The following is a 19,674-nucleotide window of genomic DNA, read 5'->3' as shown; positions in this document are numbered from 1 at the left end:
TGCCTGTAAAATATCGCATGTGAAAATACTCCGTATTTATTATTTTGCAGTCGGTCTACACCTTGATGTCCATCGCAAAACAGCCTCGTTAGGCTATACATTTGTGTTCTGTAACCTAATAATAACATGTATGTGTCATAAAATAGTTAACTATATATGTCATTGTTTTCACTAAACTTGTGTACATACGACGTAATTAACTAGGTAGATATATGTGTCATTATTTTCACTATACTTATATATTTATATATTTTCACTATAAAATGTAATTAACCGGTCGATTTAGGTTGCCATTTACGACCAATCATAGACCGTTAATGAGCTGCTTGCACAATCATTATGCCATGAACGTCTTGGCAACTCCACTACTGGTTTATTAACACAGTCTGGGCAAGGGATTTGGGCATTCCCAGTTCTGTAACGACTTATCTAAGCGTAATTCTCATACGATACTGTGTGAATACGGTGACAGAATGTTCAGAAACCCATCATGAGCTCCCATTTAATGCTGACATAATCGAAGCTCCGCAGTTCATATCTAAAGCAGGTAGGGCTCCGTCTGCTTGTGTATTGACACCGTCATTATCTTTAGCTCTGCGCGCACCGCAGACAGCGAGAGAGAGAGCGCCAGGGAAGGGAGAGAGCGGTTGTGACTCAAGCTCTGCGAATTCAGTTAGTCTACTACAACTATGAATGCATTGTGAGTGGCTTGTGGGCAACAGAAGCAGACCTTTATTTGGAATTTGTTTATTTTTTCGTCGCCAATGCAAAAGGAAATATGCAGCGAAGACTTACCTTGGTCTTTGTTAGTTTTTGTCTTGGGTTTTGCTCTGGTTCAAGTTTCCCAAGTAATATAAATATAGGTGAGTATTATCAACACGGAATGCTTATTATATCACTACTACGTCCTGTCAGTTTGACATCTAAACTGCTGCGTAATTCCAAAGTTGCAAGACAGTCCCCATTCGTCTTATTTTGTAATAGGCTACGTTAAAATATTCGTTGTTTGATGACAGTTGATGTGAACCCTTTTCAATGATGGCCTTTGTCTTGCACACAGGGGGATTGTTCCCAAACGGCTCCCACGAATATGAGGTGTTTCGGTTTGCACTCTCTCGTCACCAGGATATCCCCAAACTGGTACCACAAGTGGACATGGTCGACACAGCAAGTAGCTTTGCTATGACATATGCATGTGAGTTTAGCCTTTATCTCCCTTAATGAACAGCACATGTACAGATGCCATATCGTCATTTGATCATCCTGTTGTTGCAGGAATTTTCCTGCATAGCTGGAAACGCTAACGTGTAGTGTATTCGAGGTTAAACCAGGTTAGAAGCCTTTTGCATAATCATTTCCAATTTCAAATTTCAGACTTGATTTGCCCAAACCCCTACAAAAAAATGTCCATTAATTATAATCTACATAACAATGCACATTAACTGTTGCTGCAGGATTATTTTCCTGTTGTGTGAAACTGGCTCAAATTAAGATATGGCATCTGTCATTTTTTAAATTTGTATTTATTAGGGATCCCTATCAGCTACTCTTCCTGGGGTCCAAACACATTGAGGCACTTACATCACACATAAAAGCAAAAATTAAACAGTACAGTACATATAGCATTATTATACCACAACATATCTACAATGCAACATGTATAGTACCACCATACAACAATATTACAATGTACGTGTGTGTAGAGTGTGTGCTAGTGTGTGTGTACTAGCGTGCGTGTGCTAGCGTGCGTGTGCGTTTGTGTCTCTTCATAGTCCTTGTTGTTCCATAAGGTGTAGTTTTATCCATTTAAAAAAAAAATCTGATTTTTACTGCTTTCACGAGTTAATTGATTTGAAATAGAGTTTGTAGTCATGGCTCTGTACTGTGCGTTTCCCAGAGTCTGTTCTGGACTTGTGGATTGTGAAGAGACCCCTTGTGGCATGTGTTGTGGGAGTATGCATGGGTGTCTGAGCTGTGTGCTAGACAGCTCTATGTTTTTCAACGTGTCAAGTGCCTCTCACAAAGACAAGTAGTGATGCAGTCAATCTCTCCTCTACTTTGAGCCAGGAGATATTGACATGCATGTCATCGATGTTGGCTCTCCGTGTACACTTAAGGGATAGTCGTGCTGCTCTTTTTTGGGACAACTGTAATTTGCCTAAGTCCCTCTTTGTGGCACTTGACCATATAACTGGTCAGTAGTCCACGTGCAACAGAAATAGGGCCTGTAGGACTTGTTTTGTTGATAGAGATGTCAAGAAAGCAGAACATCACTCTCCCCATCTTAGCTACTGTTGCATCAATATGTTTAGACCATGTCAGTTTATTTAACTAGGCAAGTCAGTTAAGAACAAATTCTTATTTACAATGACAGCCTATGAACAGTGGGTTAACTGCCTTGTTCAGGGGCAGAACAACAGACTTTTACCTTGTCAGCTCGGGGATTCGATCTAGCAACCTTTTGGTTACTCGCCCAACACTCTAACCACTAGGCTACCTGCCGCCCCAATCCAGGGTTACTCCAAGCAGTTTAGTCTCCTCAACTTCGTCAATTTACACATTATTCATTACCAGATTTAGTTGAGATTTAGGGTTTAGTGAATGGTTTGTTCTTTGTAATTGACTAACTGACTGCAGTTCTTTGTAATTGCACTGAATAGTGTTTTCACTTTGATGACAGTTAGTGTTTGAGGTGTTCAAATGCCATCTCCATTGCATTAACATCTGTTGCTTTACTAAATGTCAATGAGAGTGTCAGTAACCTCTTCTCTAACATTCTGTCATAATGATTTTTGTCGAGGTACAGTAGGAAATTATCCGGTCTAGGCACTAATTTCCACGAATCTGCAGTTTTCTAAAAGATTAGAACATTTTAATACACCATCTGTTGGCGTCATGCAGTTACTTTTTGACTTTCATGTCGCGTCTATAAGATAGCGCTTTTCAAAACGCATTCCCCGTTGGCCAATAATGGTTATTTTAGGCTCCAAAAAACAACGGAGATATTATTTTATTGATCATAGCAGTCATGAAACGTGTGAATCAACATGGGGAGTTGAGCTGTATCAGCGTCATTTTGTGGAAATGATGTGAAATATCACATTTAGGGAACCATATTTATGCCAATATGACGATTATCTGGAAATACTTGACGTATCAAATTGACTACATTTCCTATGTGTCTCAATTGAGTAACATAGAATAAACACATTTCAGGCACTCCCTGAGTTCCCGCAAGCTTCCAATAATTGTGACCTTTTCAATGAGAAAGTGGAAGACGGAATGTGGGAGGAAACAGTAAAATTGCACACAGACAGCAAACCCAACGGTACGGCCATTTTTCTGTGGACTCGTAATTTCAATTGACACGTTTGAAAGAGGCGGCTTGCAGTTGAAGACTTGGTATTCTGATCCTGGGTCCTCACCTCTCATCTCCTGGAGATATTATATTATGATTGGATGAGTTTTAGGACTTGCTTTAGACACAGTGACCAGTCAGTGTTGATTTGGTTTTTGAATGTATCCTGATTGGCTGATCTCTCTCTCTCTCTTAGGAAATTCACTTTTGTGCAACCTACTTAGAGTTAAAGAAACTTTAAGGGAAAAGATAAGGGGGAAATTAACTGAAGGTATTTTATGCAACCGGGCCCTGGGCTCTTATTAAAAGAGCTCAGTGATTCAGTGTTGTTCCTGCCAATGCCTCCTCATTCTAGACATTAGCGTGAGCCGCTTATGACATCAGGATTTGCATTAGGAAGGAATAGCAGCGTTTCATCAGTTAATTTAAAAAGACACAGACAATCTGGAAATGACCTGAGCGATTCATTTTGTTTTCTAATTTTCTTCTTCAGACAACACAATGGATCATAGTCGTGAGCAACATCATACTTCCTTGGCTGTATCAGACAGGGGGGGGGGCAACCTATTCATGGATTTCACAGACTCGTCACTCCATTGATATGGACGTTATCAGTACGACTGACTCCCATTGTGACTGTGCTGCCCCATGCATTCTGACTGTGCTGCCCCAGGCATTGTGACTGTGCTGCCCCATGCATTCTGACTGTGCTGCCCCAGGCATTGTGACTGTGTTGCCCCAGGCATTCTGACTGTGTTGCCCCGGGCATTGTGACTGTGCTGCCCCAGGCATTGTGACTGTGCTGCCCCAGGCATTGTGACTGTGTTGCCCCAGGCATTCTGACTGTGTTGCCCCAGGCATTGTGACTGTGTTGCCCCAGGCATTCTGACTGTGTTGCCCCAGGCATTGTGACTGTGCTGCCCCAGGCATTGTGACTGTGCTGCCCCAGGCATTGTGACTGTGCTGCCCCAGGCATTGTGACTGTGCTGCCACAGGCATTCTGACTGTGCTGCTCCAGGCATTGTGACTGTGCTGCCCCAGGCATTGTGACTGTGCTGCCCCAGTCATTCTCAATGGGGGCCAATGATGATTTTGACTTAAGAACACTAAAGTGGCTTGGCAATACAATCATATTTCTAAAGTAAGCAAATAATTCACAGAAACCCTTTTTTTGTCATCAGTAAGATATTGCCATATTTACTTTAGACAGATGGCTATGTTACCATAATATAGAAACCATCATCATTTAAAACAACTAATTGAGTTGCCCAGGGTGATTGGGAGGAATGACAAGGTACGGAGAGCCATATTAACAGTTACAATAATAACCATATATAGTAGAACAATAATAACATCCAATGAATATATTAGGACCATTAACTAGGCTACCAAGGACTCAGCGACACCATTGGATGCCTACCAAGTTGAAGGATTCATGTGGAATGTATGAGGTTATTCAGGCTAATGTGTCTGCATGCGTCACACACACAGTCACAGCCGTCTACATCCAGGGTCTCAGAAAATGCAGACACAGCTTCCTGCTTCTCCCAGGCAGCACAGCATCACTCACCTGGTAGAGAGCTCCGAGACACATGGCAAATTCAGTTAGTGGACAACGGACAGTTTCTTGTGCCACAAATGACCTGAGGTGTCCCACATAGCTACAAGTCGGTACCAATAATCCTTAAAGACTTAAACATTTCCATGAACACTTGATGGCTCCAGTGTGGACTTTCTAGCCACCTAAATGCCACCCATAAGAGAGGAAGAGGTGACGCGAGAGACGAAGCAAGAGGTTTTACTCCGCCCCAAAATCTGTTCACAAAAAAATAAGCCCACAAAGTGAGTAATTTTTGCATGGAGGTCAATGAGAGAGTGTCGAATTTGGCCAACAAAAATGGAATTGCTAATTTTCTACGTGAGGCTTATTTTGGTCGAAAATAAGTTTCGTAATGGTTTGGTTGTTACGAATGCACTGATTTAAGTGGACACACGTAGCATTTCGGCAACTTTGAAATACAAACTTTATATTGGAGTTGTGGCTGTTGTCATAGAGATAGATAGAAGACTCATCATGGATATAATCCATTTTAGCATGGACATTGCCATTGAGGGCTTCCACCATTTAAAAGTAGTCAACTGGGTGGGGATTCTTATAAGTTGGGAGCAATCAGCCAATGAAGAAGAAGAACATTTACTACTTTAAAATGGAGATAGCCTCAATGGCACTGGCTATGCTGTCACAGATGCTATAATGGAACTGTTGTTTACATGCGTATCTGCCCTCTCATTGGCTAGAATCGTCCCACCTGAGCAGCAGTAAAATAACAATAGCGAGTCTATATACAGGGGGGTACCGGTACAGAGTCAATATGCGGGGGCAGCAGTTCATTGAGGTAAGATTTACATGCAGAGAGTAGTAACAACAGAGAGTAGCAGTGGTGTAAAGAGGTGGGGAGGGGGGGGGGGCAATGCAAATAGTCTGGGTTGCCATTTGATTAGGTGTTCAGGAGTCTTATGGCTTGGGGGTAGAAGCTGTTAAGAAGCCTCTTGGACCTAAACTTGGCACTTTGGCGCTTTGGTTGAAGCCATAATGTCATGCTCTGTATCCTGACATCAAGCCTATAGAGGGCAGTGTTGGGGCTAACACTAAATAAGTGCTGATAGTTACAGTGTATTCTAGTCCAGTAAAACCAAGTGCTGCTTGTCTCACTCTCATACAGAGAGAGAAAGAGAGAGAGGGAGAGGGAGGGAGGGAGAGAAAGGAAGGAAGGGAGGGAGAGAGAGAAATGGAGGGAGGGAAGGAGAGAGAGAGAAATGGAGGGAGGGAGGGAGGGAGGGAGGGAGGGAGGGAGGGAGGGAGGGAGGGAGGGAGGGAGGGAGGGAGGGAGGGAGGGAGAGAGAGAGAGAGAGAGAGAGAGAGAAATTGAGGGAGGGAGGGAGGGAGAGAGAGAAAGGGAGGGAGGGAGAAATTGAGGGAGGGCGGGAGAGAGAGAGAGAAAGGGAGGGAGAGAGAGAAAGGGAGGGAGGGAGGGAGGGAGGGAGGGAGGGAGGGAGAGAGAAATGGAGGGAGGGAGGGAGAAATGGATGGAGGGAGGGAGAGAGAGAAATAGAGGGAGGGAGGGAGGGAGGGAGGGAGGGAGGGAGAGAAATGGCGGGATGGGGGGAGAGAGAGAGAGAAATGGAGGGAGGTTAGGGAGAGAGAGAGAGAAATGGAGGGAGGTTAGGGAGAGAGTGGCACAGCAGTTCAACAGGGACATGATTATCTTTCTAGACAAACCCGACATTCCCTCAAGCCAATTTAAAGTTAATGTAATGCCATCTTACCCTTCTGCAATCACCCAGTTTGCTCCCTCATTTCTGTTTTTAAGGGTGTCACATTTTACTGTTTATTCAAAAGACTGGTTTAAGGTTGAGAAACCTGTTTCAATGATTGAATGTAATACTGTAGTTCAGTAATCAATGGTGTAAAGAATTATCAATCGTTTCAGAGGCACACACAGATACAGATGGATAGTGTAGAATGGAATATGGTTTATCAGTCTTGGATTATTTTTTTTGTGGAATTACACATTGTACTGGAAGATAATTCTCATTGAATGAAGAAGTTTCCTAAGTTTCCTAAGTTTCCTAACAACTGACTGTGGTTTTAATGAGAATCTGGGCATGCACTCTTAATGTGTGCATCAGCTGGTGTTTTATCCCTGGATGAACTGCTAAACAGACATGTCACTGTAGGTGTTTTATCACTGCACTGGATGAACTGCTATACAGACATGTCACTGTAGGTGTTTTATCACTGCACTGGATGAACTGCTATACAGACATGTCACTGTAGGTGTTTTATCACTGGATTAACTGCTATACAGACATGTCACTGTAGGTGTTTTATCACTGGATGAACTGCTATACAGACATGTCACTGTTGGTGTTTTATCACTGGATTAACTGCTATACAGACATGTCACTGTAGGTGTTTTATCACTGGATTAACTGCTATACAGACATGTCACTGTAGGTGTTTTATCACTGGATTAACTGCTATACAGACATGTCACTGTAGGTGTTTTATCACTGGATGAACAGCTATACAGACATGTCACTGTAGGTGTTTTATCACTGGATGAACTGCTATACAGACATGTCACTGTAGGTGTTTTATCACTGGATGAACTGCTATACAGACATGCCATTGTTGGTGTTTTATCCCTGGATGAACTGCTATACAGACATGTCACTGTAGGTGTTTTATCACTGCACTGGATGAACTGCTATACAGACATGTCACTGTAGGTGTTTTATCACTGGATGAACTGCTGTACAGACATGTCACTGTAGGTGTTTCATCACTGGATGAACTGCTATACAGACATGTCACTGTAGGTGTTTTATCACTGCACTGGATGAACTGCTATACAGACATGTCACTGTAGGTGTTTTATCACTGGATGAACTGCTATACAGACATGTCACTGTAGGTGTTTTATCACTGGATGAACTGCTATACAGACATGTTACTGTAGGTGTTTTATCACTGCATTGGATGAACTGCTATACAGACATGTCACTGTAGGTGTTTTATCACTGGATGAACTGCTATACAGACATGTCACAGTAGGTGTTTTATCACTGCACTGGATGAACTGCTATACAGACATGTCACTGTAGGTGTTTTATCACTGCACTGGATGAACTGCTATACAGACATGTCACTGTAGGTGTTTTATCACTGGATGAACTGCTATACAGACATATCACTGTTGGTGTTTTATCACTGGATTAACTGCTATACAGACATGTCACTGTAGGTGTTTTATCACTGGATTAACTGCTATACAGACATGTCACTGTAGGTGTTTTATCACTGGATTAACTGCTATACAGACATGTCACTGTAGGTGTTTTATCACTGGATGAACTGCTATACAGACATGTCACTGTAGGTGTTTTATCACTGGATTAACTGCTATACAGACATGTCACTGTAGGTGTTTTATCACTGGATGAACTGCTATACAGACATGTCACTGTAGGTGTTTTATCACTGGATGAACTGCTATACAGACATGCCATTGTTGGTGTTTTATCCCTGGATGAACTGCTATACAGACATGTCACTGTAGGTGTTTTATCACTGCACTGGATGAACTGCTATACAGACATGTCACTGTAGGTGTTTTATCACTGGATGAACTGCTGTACAGACATGTCACTGTAGGTGTTTCATCACTGGATGAACTGCTATACAGACATGTCACTGTAGGTGTTTTATCACTGCACTGGATGAACTGCTATACAGACATGTCACTGTAGGTGTTTTATCACTGGATGAACTGCTATACAGACATGTCACTGTAGGTGTTTTATCACTGGATGAACTGCTATACAGACATGTTACTGTAGGTGTTTTATCACTGCATTGGATGAACTGCTATACAGACATGTCACTGTAGGTGTTTTATCACTGGATGAACTGCTATACAGACATGTCACAGTAGGTGTTTTATCACTGCACTGGATGAACTGCTATACAGACATGTCACTGTAGGTGTTTTATCACTGCACTGGATGAACTGCTATACAGACATGTCACTGTAGGTGTTTTATCACTGGATTAACTGCTATACAGACATGTCACTGTAGGTGTTTTATCACTGGATGAACTGCTATACAGACATATCACTGTTGGTGTTTTATCACTGGATTAACTGCTATACAGACATGTCACTGTAGGTGTTTTATCACTGGATTAACTGCTATACAGACATGTCACTGTAGGTGTTTTATCACTGGATTAACTGCTATACAGACATGTCACTGTAGGTGTTTTATCACTGGATGAACTGCTATACAGACATGTCACTGTAGGTGTTTTATCACTGGATGAACTGCTGTACAGACATGTCACTGTAGGTGTTTTATCACTGCACTGGATGAACTGCTATACAGACATGCCATTGTTGGTGTTTTATCACTGGATGAACTGCTATACAGACATGTCACTGTAGGTGTTTTATCACTGCACTGGATGAACTGCTATACAGACATGTCACTGTAGGTGTTTTATCACTGCACTGGATGAACTGCTATACAGACATGTCACTGTAGGTGTTTTATCACTGCACTGGATGAACTGCTATACAGACATGTCACTGTAGGTGTTTTATCACTGGATGAACTGCTATACAGACATGTCACTGTAGGTGATTTATCACTGCACTGGATGAACTGCTATACAGACATGTCACTGTAGGTGTTTTATCACTGGATGAACTGCTATACAGACATGTCACTGTAGGTGTTTCATCACTGGATGAACTGCTATACAGACATGTCACTGTAGGTGTTTTATCACTGCACTGGATGAACTGCTATACAGACATGTTACTGTAGGTGTTTTATCACTGTATGAACTGCTATACAGACATGTCACTGTAGGTGTTTTATCACTGGATGAACTGCTATACAGACATGTCACTGTAGGTGTTTTATCACTGGATGAACTGCTATACAGACATGTCACTGTAGGTGTTTTATCACTGGATGAACTGCTATACAGACATGTTACTGTAGGTGTTTTATCACTGCATTGGATGAACTGCTATACAGACATGTCACTGTAGGTGTTTTATCACTGGATGAACTGCTATACAGACATGTCACAGTAGGTGTTTTATCACTGCACTGGATGAACTGCTATACAGACATGTCACTGTAGGTGTTTTATCACTGCACTGGATGAACTGCTATACAGACATGTCACTGTAGGTGTTTTATCACTGCACTGGATGAACTGCTATACAGACATGTCACTGTAGGTGTTTTATCACTGGATGAACTGCTATACAGACATGTCACTGTAGGTGTTTTATCACTGGATGAACTGCTATACAGACATGTCACTGTAGGTGTTCTATCACTGCACTGGATGAACTGCTATACAGACATGTCACTGTAGGTGTTTTATCACTGGATGAACTGCTATACAGACATGTCACTGTAGGTGTTTTATCACTGCACTGGATGAACTGCTATACAGACATGTCACTGTTGGTGTTTTATCACTGCACTGGATGAACTGCTATACAGACATGTCACTGTAGGTGTTTTATCACTGGATGAACTGCTAAACAGACATGTCACTCTAGGTGTTTTATCACTGGGTGAACTGCTAAACAGACATGTCACTGTAGGTGTTTTATCACTGCACTGGATGAACTGCTATACAGACATGTTACTGTAGGTGTTTTATCACTGCACTGGATGAACTGCTATACAGACATGTCACTGTAGGTGTTTTATCACTGGATGAACTGCTATACAGACATGTCACTGTAGGTGTTTTATCACTGCACTGGATGAACTGCTATACAGACATGTCACTGTTGGTGTTTTATCACTGCACTGGATGAACTGCTATACAGACATGTTACTGTAGGTGTTTTATCACTGCACTGGATGAACTGCTATACAGACATGTCACTCTAGGTGTTTTATCAATGCACTGGATGAACTGCTATACAGACATGTCACTGTAGGTGTTTTATCACTGCACTGGATGAACTGCTATACAGACATGTCACTGTAGGTGTTTTATCACTGGATTAACTGCTATACAGACATGTCACTGTAGGTGTTTTACCACTGGATGAACTGCTATACAGACATGTTACTGTAGGTGTTTTATCACTGCACTGGATGAACTGCTATACAGACATGTCACTGTAGGTGTTTTATCACTGGATGAACTGCTATACAGACATGTCACTGTAGGTGTTTTATCACTGCACTGGATGAACTGCTATACAGCCATGTAAGGGCTGTCGTTCTCCTCATCCTCGGACGAGGAGAGGAGAGAAGGATCAGTAGACCAAAATGCAGCATTCGGGAAATAAGCCATCTTTTATTTGAAACGACGATGGCAAACACGAAAAACAAAACACTTTCAAAATTACAAAACAAGAAAACGACGTAGACGAAAAACCTGAACATGAACTTACATAACTAACGTAAAACTCACGGACAGGAACAGACTACATCAAAACGAAACGAACATCCAAACAGTCCCGTATGGTGCAAACATAACACAGATACGGAAGACAATCACCCACAAACAAACAGTGAGAACACCCTACCTAAATATGACTCTTAATTAGAGGAAAAACGCAAAACACCTGCCTCTAATTAAGAGCCATACCAGGCAACCCAAAACCAACATAGAAACAGAAAACATAGACTGCCCACCCAAAACTCACGCCCTGACCATATACACATACAAAAACAACATAAAACAGGTCAGAAACGTTACAGAACCCCCCCCCTCAAGGTGCGAACGCCGGGCGCACCAGCACAAAGTCCAGGGGAGGGTCTGGGTGGGCAGTTGACCACGGTGGTGGCTCAGGCTCTGGACGCTGTCCCCACACCACCATAGTCACTCCCCGCTTCTGTCTTCCCCTCCCAATGACCACCCTCAAACTAACATCCCCTAAATGAACGGCCAGCACCGGGAGAAGGGGCAGCACCGGGACAAGGGGCAGCACCGGGTCAAGGGGCAGCACCGGGACAAGGGGCAGCACCGGGACAAGGGGCAGCACCGGGACAAGGGGCAGCACCAGGACAAGGGGCAGCACCGGGACAAGGGGCAGCACCGGGACAAGGGGCAGCACCGGGACAAGGGGCAGCACCGGGACAAGGGGCAGGTCCCGGCGGAGGGACTCTGGCAGGTCCCGGCGGAGGGACTCTGGCAGGTCCCGGCGGAGGGACTCTGGCAGGTCCCGGCTGAGGGACTCTGGCAGGTCCCGGCTGAGGGAATCTGGCAGGTCCCGGCTGAGGGCAGGTCTGGCAGGTCCCGGCTGAGGGCAGGTCTGGCAGGTCCCGGCTGAGGGCAGGTCTGGCAGGTCCCGGCTGAGGGCAGGTCTGGCAGGTCCCGGCTGAGGGCAGGTCTGGCAGGTCCCGGCTGAGGGCAGGTCTGGCAGGTCCCGGCTGAGGGACTCTGGCAGGTCCCGGCTGAGGGACTCTGGCAGGTCCCGGCTGGACGGCTCTGGCAGGTCCCGGCTGGACGGCTCTGGCAGGTCCCGGCTGGACGGCTCTGGCAGGTCCCGGCTGGACGGCTCTGGCAGGTCCCGGCTGGACGGCTCTGGCAGGTCCCGGCTGGACGGCTCTGGCAGGTCCCGGCTGGACGGCTCTGGCAGGTCCCGGCTGGACGGCTCTGGTAGGTCCCGGCTGGACGGCTCTGGCTGGTCATGGCAGGACGGCTCTGGCTGGTCATGGCAGGACGGCTCTGTAGGGAGGAGAAGGAGAGACAGCCTGGTGCGTGCTCTAGGCACTGGCTGCGCTGGAGAGGAGGAAACAGCTGGAGAGAGAACCCGGAGAGACAGCCTGGTACGGGGGGCTGCCACCGGAGGACTGGTACATGGAGGTGGCACCGGGTCTACCGGACCGTGAAGGAGGACACGTGCTCTTGAGCACCGAGCCTGCCCAACCATACCAGGTTGAATGGTGCCCGTAGCCCTGCCAGTGCGGCGAGGTGGAATAGCCCGCACTGGGCTATACTGGCAAACCGGGGACACCATTCGTAAGGCTGGTGCCATGTATGCCGGCCCGAGGAGACGCACTGGTGGCCAGATGCGTTGGGCCGGCTTCATGACATCCAGCTCGATGCCCAACTTAGCCCTCCCAGTGCGGCAAGGTGGAATAGCCCGCACTGGGCTAAGCACGCGTACTGGGGACACCGTGCGCTTTACCGCATAACACGGTGTCTTACCAGTACGACGCCTTCTACCTCCACGGTAAGCACAGGGAGTTGGCTCGGGTATCCTACCCGGCTTTGCCACACTCCTCGTGTCCCCCCCCCCAAGAAATTTTTGGGTCTGACTCACGGGCTCCCAACCGCGTCGCCGCGCTGCCTCCTCATACCAGCGCCTCTCAGCCTTCGCTGCTTCCAACTCCTCCTTGGGACGGCGATATTCCCCTGGCTGAGCCCAAGGTCCTCTACCGTCCAGGATGTCCTTGTTGCTCTGTTGAGCACTCCCTTGCCGCTTGGTCCTAGTTTGGTGGGTGATTCTGTAAGGGCTGTCGTTCTCCTCATCCTCGGACGAGGAGAGGAGAGAAGGATCAGTAGACCAAAATGCAGCATTCGGGAAATAAGCCATCTTTTATTTGAAACGACGATGGCAAACACGAAAAACAAAACACTTTCAAAATTACAAAACAAGAAAACGACGTAGACGAAAAACCTGAACATGAACTTACATAACTAACGTAAAACTCACGGACAGGAACAGACTACATCAAAACGAAACGAACATCCAAACAGTCCCGTATGGTGCAAACATAACACAGATACGGAAGACAATCACCCACAAACAAACAGTGAGAACACCCTACCTAAATATGACTCTTAATTAGAGGAGAACGCAAAACACCTGCCTCTAATTAAGAGCCATACCAGGCAACCCAAAACCAACATAGAAACAGAAAACATAGACTGCCCACCCAAAACTCACGCCCTGACCATATACACATACAAAAACAACATAAAACAGGTCAGGAACGTTACAAGACATGTCACTGTAGGTGTTTTATCACTGCACTGGATGAACTGCTATACAGACATGTCACTGTAGGTGTTTTATCACTGGATGAACTGCTGAACAGACATGTTACTGTAGGTGTTTTATCACTGGATGAACTGCTATACAGACATGTCACTGTAGGTGTTTCATCACTGGATGAACTGCTATACAGACATGTCACTGTAGGTGTTTTATCACTGGATTAACTGCTATACAGACATGTCACTGTAGGTGTTTTATCACTGGATGAACTGCTATACAGACATGTCACTGTAGGTGTTTTATCACTGGATGAACTGCTATACAGACATGTCACTGTAGGTGTTTTATCACTGGATGAACTGCTATACAGACATGTCACTGTAGGTGTTTTATCACTGGATGAACTGCTATACAGACATGTCACTGTAGGTGTTTTATCACTGCACTGGATGAACTGCTATACAGACATCCCATTGGATTATTCATGCAAATTGAGGTATTAGTCACAATGCCCTCCAGTGAAAAAAAAAACATTACCATAATCTGCCATTGAGGATAATTACAATTAAGGCAACAAACTCATACATTTCCAATGTGCTGTTGGTAGTGAGGCATGTTTCATTTAGATTCCAACTTTCTATGTTAGCGCCAATATTGTCCTTATCAGCAATTTACAGATTGGTTGAGCGAAGAATGGAAATAATTGCCGGGGTATTTTCTAGTCAGTTGTTTTGTGTTTGCATAAAAATACATCATGTCACACAATGTTGGGCAATCCCCCAAAACAGACTGAGCTTGGTGTGATCCGTTTGCTTCTTGTGAGATAAGTTGACTTTGATGAGTGACAGTGGAGCGGCTAACTGAGTGCCTCCACCTTGGCAAGAAACCATTCCAGTTGGATTATCCCCAATTAGATATACATGGTGTAGTGCTATCACTAAGTTGAAGTCAATTCTTTCGGGCTGTAGGAGAAACTGTAGCCTACAGCCTGTGTGTGTGTGTGTGTGTGTGTGGTGGTGTGGTGGACGTGGGGAACAGCATGTTTACAGTACACATCTGTTTTCCCTCATGGCAGGGGTGAAAAGACACAGGTAGACAGACTATCATGTTAAAGGGCAGTGTGTGTGTGTGTGTGTGTGTGTGTGTGTGTGTGTGTGTGTGTGTGTGTGTGTGTGTGTGTGTGTGTGTGTGTGTGTGTGTGTGTGTGTGTGTGTGTGTGTGTGTGTGTGTGTGTGTGAAAGACAGAACTAAGCCTGTGTGATTGCCCTGATATACTGTAGCTTGAGATGGTTGCATATAAGTGATGTCGCTGTCTCTATGGAGCTTGTGCCTTTTATGTGAATCGTTTAGCGGGGCCTTGCCTCAACAAACCCATTCAATCTATTATTCATTGTATCATAACTAAACAGATTATTTTCTTCAGTTAAGAGTAGTGAATATGTGGAATTAACTCTGGTGTAGAGTGAAAGGGGAGTTCAGTTGTCAAAAAATCAATTTAAGTAGGAAGGGGATTGCCAGTGTTTAGCAGAAGTAGTACACGTGTTCTCCTGTGGTTGTAATCACACAAAGGAATTCTATTTTTAGGCCTGTAATGCTTTAGATTAACATGTCGAGGAGATTAGCAGGTATTGAGATGATAGCCAGCCTCAAAAGGCTGGTTGTGGCAAGACATCCCCACTGGGCACACACTGGACCAATGATAGTATACCTAGTTTCACGTTGAAACGATGGTGTCCTCTGGGAAAATCAGATGTCCATGTAGCTTACATAAACTCAACCTCACTCCGAATGTACTTTCAACATACAGCTTGTGTAAGAAAAGTTAGGCGTTACTTTTCTACTTTTCAATATTATTAAGGTAGTCCGTACAAAGGAGTATGGAAGCTGATCAGTTTTTAAAGTTGTTTAACACAGCTGATGGTTCCCCGGGCGCCGAAGACGCGGATATCGATTAAGGCAGCCCCCCGCAACTCTGATTCAGAGGGGTTGGGTTCTGCCAGTCACGTTCTGTTAAAGGTCCCCAAAGCACACACATCCCTAGGTCGCTCCTCTTTTCAGTTCGCTGCAGCTAGCGACTGGCACGAGCTGCAACAAACACTCAAACTGAACAGTTTTATCTCAATCTCTTCATTCAAAGACTCAATCATGGACACTCTTACTGACAGTTGTGGCTGCTTTGCGTGATGTATTGTTGTCTATACCTTCTTGCCCTTTGTGCTGTTGTCTGTGCCCAATAATGTTTGTACCATGTTTTGTGCTGCTACCATGTTGTACTGCTACCATGTTGTTGTTACGTTGTGTTGCTACCATGCTGTGTTGTCATGTGTTGCTGCCTTGCTATGTTGTTGTCTTAAGTCTTTCTTCATGTAGTGTTGTGTTGTCTCTCTTGTCGTGATGTGTATTTTGTCCTATATTTCTATTGTATTTATAGTATTTTTTAATAATCCCAGCCCCCCCCCCCGTCCCCCCCGTCCCCACAGGAGGCCTTTAGCCTTTTGGTAGGCCTTCATTGTAAATTAGAATTTGTTCTTAACTGATTTGCCTAGTTAAATTAAGGTTAAATAAAAAATATAATAAATGTAATGCAGAAGACACATTTCAGTTGAAAGCATTCAGTTGTACAACTGACTAGGTACCCCCCTTTCCCTTTCCCGTGTTTCCAAAGCTAAGCAGTATATGTAGAGGTACTGTAGGTATCTGGATGATAGAGGTATTCTCACTGCAGTGCATTACCCCTCTTTATACCAGTAGGAGTCAGTGTTCAGGAAGGAATCGTTGGACTCTGGCTTCAGTCTTTATTTAGGTTCACGGCCATGATGTTGGAACAATGACGTCGATTCAAACGTACCATTTTAATATCAACATTGAAACAAGGTAAATAACATATGTTTAATCAAATATGAAATTCAACATATTTTCAATCACCCAAAATACTGTATATTGAATATAGGATTTAAAAAGATGTTTGACATTTCCATGTGAAATGTTCAATGCATTTTCAACTTATACATAGTTCTGATGATTATGTTGACATTAGATTGATGTAACAATCCGTTAGTCAGGTTAAATCAATCTTTTTAAGTTGAAGATTTACCCTAATTTCAATGTTTAAAACGCAGGTTGAAATGAGATGAAAACAGTACTGGTTGATAACTTTTGTTTTCCTCGTTGATTCCAATACGTTGACAAATCACGTTGAAACAATGTAAATTCAACCACTGTGTTCCAAGTGGGTTGTCAGTTGGTAGAAAATGACAAGAATGTGATTCTGTGGGAGCAGCATTCTTGATCAGGAGCCAGAGCCTGTGGTGTGGTCCAGCGGGGGCCTGTGGTGTTGTCCAGTGGGAGCCTGTGGTGTTGTCCAGCCAGAGCCTGTGGTGTTGTCCAGCGGGAGCCTGTGGTGTTGTCCAGCCAGAGCCTGTGGGTTGTCCAGTGGGAGCCTGTGGTGTTGTCCAGTGGGAGCCTGTGGTGTTGTCCAGCCAGAGCCTGTGGTGTTGTCCAGTGGGAGCCTGTGGTGTTGTCCAGCCAGAGCCTGTGGTGTTGACCAGTGGGAGCCTGTGGTGTTGTCCAGCCAGAGCCTGTGGTGTTGTCCAGCCAGAGCCTGTGGTGTTGTCCAGTCAGAGTCTGTGGTGTTGTCCAGCCAGAGCCTGTGGTGTTGTCCAGCCAGAGCCTGTGGTGTTGTCCAGCCAGAGCCTGTGGTGTTGTCCAGTGGGGGCCTGTGGTGTTGTCCAGCGGGAGCCTGTGGTGTTGTCCAGCCAGAGCCTGTGGTGTTGTCCAGCCAGAGCCTGTGGTGTTGTCCAGCCAGAGCCTGTGGTGTTGTCCAGCCAGAGCCTGTGGTGTTGTCCAGCCAGAGCCTGTGGTGTTGTCCAGCCAGAGCCTGTGGTGTTGTCCAGTGGGGGCCTGTGGTGTTGTCCAGCCAGAGCCTGTGGTGTTGTCCAGCGGGAGCCTGTGGTGTTGTTCAGTGGGAGCCTGTGGTGTTGTCCAGTCGGAGCCTGTGGTGTTGTCCAGCCAGAGCCTGTGGTGTTGTCCAGCCAGAGCCTGCCTGTGGTGTTGTCCAGCCAGAGCCTGTGGTGTTGTCCAGCCAGAGCCTGTGGTGTTGTCCAGCCGGAGCCTGTGGTGTTGTCCAGTCGGAGCCAGTGGTGTTGTTCAGTGGGAGCCTGTGGTGTTGTCCAGCGGGAGCCTGTGGTGTTGTCCAGCCAGAGCCTGTGGTGTTGTCCAGCCAGAGCCTGTGGTGTTGTTCAGTGGGAGCCTGTGGTGTTGTTCAGTGGGAGCCTGTGGTGTTGTTCAGCGGGGGCCTGTGGTGTTGTCCAGCGGGAGCCTGTGGTGTTGTTCAGTGGGAGCCTGTGGTGTTGTTCAGCGGGGGCCTGTGGTGTTGTTCAGCGGGGGCCTGTGGTGTTGTCCAGCGGGAGCCTGTGGTGTTGTTCAGCGGGGGCCTGTGGTGTTGTCCAGTGGGAGCCTGTGGTGTTGTTCAGTGGGAGCCTGTGGTGTTGTTCAGTGGGAGCCTGTGGTGTTTTTCAGCGGGGGCCTGTGGTGTTGTCCAGTGGGAGCCTGTGGTGTTGTCCAGCGGGAGCCTGTGGTGTTGTCCAGCTGGGGAGAGAGTGTCTGGTGCAGCAGCAGCATTTTTTTTTATACATTGATTCTAAACAAAGGCACCTCATTGTTTATGCCTAGAAAAGCAATTGATTTTGGTAACTCTTGAGGTCCAAGGGAATTCATGCACAATATGTCTGGATAATACAAAGTGAGCATGTTGTCAAATTATGAATGCGTGTGTGTGTGTGTGTGTGTGTGTGTGTGTGTGTGTGTGTGTGTGTGTGTGTGTGTGTGTGTGTGTGTGTGTGTGTGTGTGTGTGTGTGTGTGTGTGTGTGTGTGTGTGTGTGTGTGTGTGTGTGTGATTCACATGAAGAGGGCATCTGGACTAATCCTTCACAAGTGCAATTCCAATGTTCCTGTATACAGTCAGCCTCTCTCAGTTTGAGCATATGGTAACATCTGTTTTTAGGAGCCTTGTATTTTTTCGGTGGGGGACACAGTGTTTTTTTTCAATACATGTGTAGGACTATGCGTTCCAGCAGTACAAGACATGCACAAATAAATTCAGTCCGGGCCCCTATTCACTGACCCACACTAGTAGCACGTCGTGCCAGGTTGTCCAGTGTCTTTCGTCGGTCAGAGATTGCTTGTGGTCATCCTCTCAACTCATGTCACCTCCTTCAAGATGGTGACATGCAGCCAGGCCAAATGTCCCAGTCATGTCACTCAACCACAGCCCCACAAGAGCCTGCGTGATGATAGCAGGGTTTATATTATACACATGGAGAACAGGAAGCCTCTCTCCATCTCCTCTTCCCTCCTTCCCAGGGGCTTTATAACTAACACTCATTCCTGACTGTCTTTCTCCACACACTGCCTTTTAATGAAAGGTGTCCTTCAGTGTCCTGAATGGCATCTGCATATACAATGTATTATTATTATTAGTAGTAGTAGTATTTCTATTATTATTAGTAGTAGTAGTATTTCTATTATTATTATTAGTAGTAGTAGTATTTCTATTATTATTAGTAGTAGTAGTATTTGTATTATTATTATTATTATTATTATTATTAGTAGTAGTAGTAGTAGTATTTCTATTATTATTAGTAGTAGTAGTATTTCTATTATTATTATTATTAGTAGTAGTATTTCTATTATTATTAGTAGTAGTAGTATTTGTATTATTATTATTATTATTATTATTAGTAGTAGTAGTAGTACTATTG

General features: G+C 44.9%; 1 protein-coding gene across 4 annotated transcripts in view; it reads left to right on the top strand.

The window, feature by feature from the left end:
- The first annotated feature begins 289 nt into the window (after positions 1–289).
- LOC129867970 (glutamate receptor 1-like) overlaps positions 290–19,674 on the top strand; it is a 113,624-nt gene continuing 94,239 nt past the window's right edge. For 2 of the 4 annotated variants that reach the window (XM_055941495.1, XM_055941494.1), the window contains exons 1-2: positions 296–863; positions 1,061–1,195. In XM_055941495.1, the coding sequence (XP_055797470.1) occupies positions 779–863; positions 1,061–1,195 (220 nt within the window). In that variant the 5' untranslated portion in view covers positions 296–778. Of the gene's footprint in view, positions 864–1,060; positions 1,196–19,674 lie in introns of all 4 variants that reach the window. The other 2 variants (XM_055941496.1, XM_055941497.1) reach the window with 2 other exon arrangements.

This window comes from Salvelinus fontinalis, chromosome 13, assembly GCF_029448725.1.
Source record: "Salvelinus fontinalis isolate EN_2023a chromosome 13, ASM2944872v1, whole genome shotgun sequence".
Taxonomy (NCBI): Eukaryota; Metazoa; Chordata; class Actinopteri; order Salmoniformes; family Salmonidae; genus Salvelinus; species Salvelinus fontinalis.
The sequence above is the reverse complement of the archived record's forward strand: the minus strand, read 5'-3'. Positions and strand labels throughout refer to the sequence as shown.